The sequence below is a fragment of the Hordeum vulgare genome, chromosome 3H (genome assembly GCF_904849725.1).
Source record: "Hordeum vulgare subsp. vulgare chromosome 3H, MorexV3_pseudomolecules_assembly, whole genome shotgun sequence".
NCBI classification, from domain to species: Eukaryota; Viridiplantae; Streptophyta; class Magnoliopsida; order Poales; family Poaceae; genus Hordeum; species Hordeum vulgare.
Window position 1 is genome coordinate 547,392,456 of NC_058520.1, and position 5,876 is coordinate 547,398,331.

General features: G+C 44.5%; 2 protein-coding genes across 2 annotated transcripts; one reads left to right on the plus strand and one right to left on the minus strand.

Moving 5' to 3' along the window:
- Positions 1 to 269: 269 nt before the first annotated feature.
- Positions 270 to 2,488, plus strand: LOC123440528 (universal stress protein PHOS32-like). Its single transcript, XM_045117094.1, has 4 exons — positions 270 to 573; positions 685 to 794; positions 921 to 1,039; positions 2,260 to 2,488. Exons 1-4 carry the CDS (start codon positions 402 to 404, stop codon positions 2,333 to 2,335), a joined length of 477 nt encoding a protein of 158 aa, XP_044973029.1. The 5' UTR covers positions 270 to 401; the 3' UTR covers positions 2,336 to 2,488.
- A 157-nt stretch (positions 2,489 to 2,645) lies between these two features.
- Positions 2,646 to 3,392, minus strand: LOC123440529. Its single transcript, XM_045117095.1, has one exon. It carries the CDS (start codon positions 3,110 to 3,112, stop codon positions 2,906 to 2,908), a length of 207 nt encoding a protein of 68 aa, XP_044973030.1. The 5' UTR covers positions 3,113 to 3,392; the 3' UTR covers positions 2,646 to 2,905.
- Between the last annotated feature and the right edge of the window lie 2,484 nt (positions 3,393 to 5,876).

Consider the following 5,876-nt stretch of genomic DNA (forward strand, 5'->3'; position numbering starts at 1 on the left):
AAGAGAGGGCTTCTCAACTAGTTGCTCCCATAAATAGGAAACGCAGGGCCAATCATCCCTAAGGAACAACCCCAAAGGAAAATAGATTTCCGGCCAGCGCACTGGGCATGAAAAAAGAGAGACGAGTGTCCAGATCGTGATCACGTCGTCCTCCGTCTGGCGCGCCACTCTCTTGCAAAGTGGCAACTGCGAGGACCATATGGCGAACAAATCGTACTACGTATGCACGTGCGGAACCCCGCGCGCACCGGCGCACCGCTCGTCGCGCGCCAAGCCCGCCACCACAAGGCCATGGCGAAGCCGCGATCGGGAGGAGCGGAGCAGAGACCGAACCACATCGACACGAGATCACGCGCGGCTAGCCTGCTCCGATCAGCCGTAGCCGGACGGAGCGGTGCGCCATGGGCGAGCGCAAGATCGGCGTGGCGATGGACTTCTCGGCGAGCAGCAAGAAGGCGCTGCGGTGGGCGGCCGACAACCTCCTCCGCAAGGGCGACACCCTCGTCCTCCTCCACATCGAGCACCACGGCCGTGACGAGGCCAAGCACGTCCTCTGGTCTCACTCCGGATCCCGTAAGAACAAGATCAAGACCGCACCCTCTCACTCACTCCTGCGTTGCATTGCACACGTCCCGTGCATCCAATCACTCGCATTTGCCCGATTCATCCGTCGGTCCGTCGCAGCTCTCATCCCGCTCGAGGAGCTGAAGGACACGGCGATACGGCAGCGCTACGACATCCCCGACGACGCCGAGGTGCTCGACATGCTCGACGCGGTGTCCCGGGAGAAGGAGGTGCGCTCTGTCTCTGCCTCTGCCATTGCCATTGCTCGCTCTCGTTTTGTGCCTCTGCCATTGCTCGCTCTTTTTTTCCCTGTCTCCAAGTTGATATGGGATTCATCATGCTACGTGCTCGATCAGTTGTCCGTTGTGCTCAAGCTGTACTGGGGCGATCCGAGGGAGAAGGTGTGCGAGGCAGTGGGGGAGCTCAACCTCGAGTCGCTTGTCATGGGCAGCCGTGGTCTTGGCCAGATTCAGAGGTCCGATAAGCATTACCATGCAGTTTCTGAAAGCTTTCAGTTTGCTATTAGTTCTGCTTCTATCTGCTATGCTCAGAAATGGCATAGCTTTCATCTGTTTGGTAGTTCCGTTCCTGGCGGATACATTCACAAACGACACTCACCAGAAAACTATGCCTTGAAGGTGTTTATAGCATTATAAAACGCACTTACATGCACTTACATCAGACTATCCATAATGAAAAGTAACATAGAGTAGTAACATATATATATTATCAGTCTAAGTTACTATTCCTTTCGTCACGTTTTAGAAGACGCGGTTCCGGTTACATGCATTTTCAGGTTAAAAAAGGATTAAGACACGTGATATTTACGGTTTGGTTAATTAGAAGTACTAGTAGGTTGCATGAATTCCTTGTTTAGTGGTTGTGTGACTTACTCCCTCCGTTTGAGTGTATAAGTCATCTTATGAAAACCAAATAATCCCAAAACACTTAGGCACGGTGCATTAACTTTTATAACGTTTTTTGTTTTTTGACATGAATAAAGGAATCAACCAATAAGAGACGTGAGACGTGTATGTTTTTAATGACTTGAGACTAACTAACCCGACATGCAGTGGTCAGTTCATTGCATGCAATGGTATTAGTTAACAAAATCACATTAATTTTCTTGTTTTCCTCTCCGTCTTGATCACGGTGCACAACCTAAGATGACCTATACATCGAGACGGAGATCGAGACGGAGGGAGTACTATACATTATCTTCTCAAATAATTAGGCGTCGTGTGGTTATGTGTGAGCGCGTGTAAAAAATTTATAGACAATCAAGATTCATCTTCGTTCTAGAGATCGCTTATGCGCATCTTCTAAGTCGTGACAGCAGGAGAATCTTCATAATGGATAGTAACATAAGAATTGTAACATTGAGATTTTCATTTATTACCTTATAAAATCATTTTGTCTTGATATATGTGATGTTATGCATAGTATAAATAATTAGTTATGTTACTTAATTTTTGTTTTTTTATTAATTAGCTACCACATCATATTTTTTATTTATATGTCATCTATGTTATTTTTATTGTGAATAATATCAGAACATGCGTGCCATTGACCAGAAAAGTGTAAACGTGGACGAGCATTATGCTCGTTACGACATGAAACATGCAGAACACCCCGGTTATCATTTGGCTGCAGGATCATCCTTTTCTCATCTTGTCAGTTATCATTTGGCTGCAGGATCCTGCTGGGAAGTGTGACGAACTACGTCTTGTCGAATGCATCTTGCCCTGTGACCGTCGTCAAGGCAAAATAGTCAGTGGCCTTCCGACTAGCTATAAGAATATTTATATACTAAACGTTTGTTGTCACTTAAGTATAGTCTGTACTTTTGTTTCGGAAGTTAGTATTGTGTACTCTTATTTGTTGTTTGTGGACTAGAATAAATCCTACTAGATGTCTGTTTGCAGCCTTGCCAAGTTACCTCTAATTTGCCTGGTTTCTGAACATGATACCTGTATTTGGTAGCATATTACTGGCAGTCGGACATAGTGCTCACAGTGCTCATACATCGGTCGAAAAGTTAAGAAATAAAAACCAAAAACTACCGTAATAGACATCTGAAATAATATAAATTTCACTCCATAAGAATTATCTTAACTGGCCAAAAGAACATCATTCGCCTGAAAATAGCGGAAGCTCAGATGTCAGATAAGAATTATTCTTTTACGAGTCCAAAACGGAAGCTCAGCGATACACACGCGCAAAACAGAATTATGCATCCTCTGAGCATCTAGTTTTACTAAACCAAACTCGAGTACTAGAGTACATAGGAAAAGCAGAGAGAGAATAAGAAGCGCCATGAAGCACACATAGTAAGATAAGATCAGACGTAGAGATGAGCCGGCAAGATGACGACGAAGAGCATGAGCAGCACCCCGTAGATGACGGCGTGGACGAGGATGGACAGACAGCTGGTCCTGAGGTTCATGAAGTCGACCGTCCGCTGCCGGCCGGGCAGCTGGAGGATCCCTCCCGGGCACAGCAGGGCGAACAGTGTCGTCGCTATGATCGCCGGCGCCCAGTCATGCATCGCGCCGCGGAGCTTCGAGAGAGATAGGAACAGGGGAGCCGAGGAAGAGGGTCACACCTCACACGGAGTATGATATTATGCCGGGAGATAAGGAGGACGAGAAGAAAGGTAGGGCATCGGATGCCGAGCATCACAATACTCTACCATGGTGGCGAGGGAATCAGTGGAGTGATTGATTGAAAGGGCACCATCATGAATTCATGATCGGCGCCTTTGGGCGTCGAAACGTGGCTTTTGCAAGGGGATTAGGTGTGAGCTATTAGCACGTACTCCTGTCGCGCCTATGCGCACAGTACAGGAGTACTCGCACAGTAGTAGTCCGGGACCGTGTGATTGGAAGGGACAGCCGAACAGATTAACGGGAGGTTTTCTGCCACTCACAGCAACTCCAGCCCCCCGATCCAAATTATCCATCCACGTCTTGTTTGTTAGAATGGCCGCATGCATCATTTTAATGTAGAGGCCGGAGAAAATCTTTTTTCTCTTTAAAAATTAAATCTATTTGTTATGGCAACTTTAACAGGTCGACTCAAACGGACAACGATTTTGTGTGTTTTTCGTCTGTTTAGGTCATCCGTCGGTTCTGTATTCGCCCGGTCGCGTTCAACGCGTCGACCCATATTTATCCACGTGACCGACTAACCATCGGTTTTAACAAATACAAGCATTTTACATAATTTTCAAAAGCAAATGAAATAGCATAGTTCACAACCGAAATAAAATATAGTAAAGTTTTACAAGCCCAATAAAAATTAAAGGACAGGACTACACAGCGGCGCCGCACTTATCTCTTTCGGTGCGGCGGCTGTACCACGTCTGCTAATTGCCTAATTGCCACGAAAAGTAGCCACGTGCATGCTTAATTGCCACAAAAAGTAGCAACATGCATGCTTAATTGCCACGAAAACTAGCCACATGCATGAACATAAATTATGTGCACGCATTCATTGCAAGAAATATAAAAAGAGCAACATGCAATGGCAGGCTAGCAGCGCAAGAAAAAAGCATACAACGCAACAATTCTCTTTGATGTTTGAAATTCAAAAAGTTTTATCTACAAAACCGTTAAGTCAATCGATGATCTGTTTTCACCATTGACTTTCTCGCGACGAGTTCTTCGAAACTAGGTCTCATGTCGACATGTTCTGGCAATTATTTTTTCGGTTCATACTTGCCACATTTTTTGACCTCACTTGCCATATTATTAACCACTTACTTGTGTGAGAAAAATAACTTGATTGCCACTTTTTAATATTGTTTCGTATAAAGCCTTGTAGCAGTTTCTATTATGCATGATATAAAAAAGCATGTAATAGGTTGTGTTTGTCAATTTAAATATGCTAACTTGTCGTATTTACATACAACTTTGTCAGAAAACTATTTTGTGTGCTTGTTAGTTTAACAATGCCGAGTTGACATATTACAAACGATGATCAAAAAAGATTTCTTATGGTCGGTTTTAAATATGTTGAGTTGTCATATTTTCGCGCGTAATTGCCTATAAAAAGTTGTTTGTGTTTGTTAGTATGATTATGTCGATATGTCATATTTATATGCAATTTTCAAAAAAATATGGCGATTAAGTTATTTTTTATCAGACAAGTAAGTACTTACTAATATGACAAATAAGTGAAACAAATGTGGTAAGTACGAGTAAAAAAAAGTTGTCGAAACATATCAACATGGGATCTAGTTTTGAAGATTTCGTCGAAACAAAGTCAACAGCAAAAACGGATCATCGATCGAATTAACGGTTTAAGAGATAAAAGTTCTTGAATTTCGATCATTTAGAGATGAATCATTGCATGCATGCACGCATGCATTATGAAGAGAATCGTATTGCATGCTTGCTCAGCGGCCGTACGGTGCCGCCGAGATGCGGCGCTGTTAGTTAGATTTTCCCAAAATTAAATTGTCTAAAAGACACACCTATTGGTTGCGAACATGATGCCACATATACTCAACCAAATCATCTTGCAACTCAATATGGTTTCCCAATCACGTATTTCATGATGAAATTGGATGAACTGTGCAAATGATGCCGCTCCGCTATGCTGAGGCACCACATTGTCACCCTGAAACTCAAATCCTTGATCATGGAGACGTTCCGAACGTTCATCCTCTACGATCATATTATGCATGATCACACAAGCGGTCATTACTTGTCACAACTTCTTGATGCTCAAAGTTCTAGCAGGATACCAAACTATGCCCCATCAAGATTGCAGAACACCAAAGGCACGATTGACATCCTTCCTAGCACTATCTTGCTCTTGGGCAAATCTTTTCCTCTTCTCTCAGACGGGGTTGGAGATTGTCTTCACAATAGTGGTCCACTGTGGATAGATTCCATCAGCTAGATAGTATCCTTTGTTGTAGTTGTGACCGTTGATGTTAACACTGACCGGCGGGCTGTTGCCGTCGGCAAGCCTTGCAAACACCGACGATCGTTGAAGCACGTTGATATCATTGTGCGCTGGCCATGTCAAAGAAAGAGTGCCAGATCCAGAGATCTTGAGAGGCCACGACCTCAAGTATGACAGTGCAAGCCTTGACATTGCCCTTGTACTGGCCTTGCCAAGCAAAAGGACATTTCTTCCACTCCTAGTGCATGCAGTCTATGCTGCCAAGTATCCCTGGGAAGCCCCGGCTGGCATTGGCGCCAACAAGCGGGTTGTGTGTGCAGCAGTCGGCTCTCTCAAGTACTCAGGGCCAAACACAACAACCACAGCCTTGCATAATCTGTACAATGACTCTAGGCACA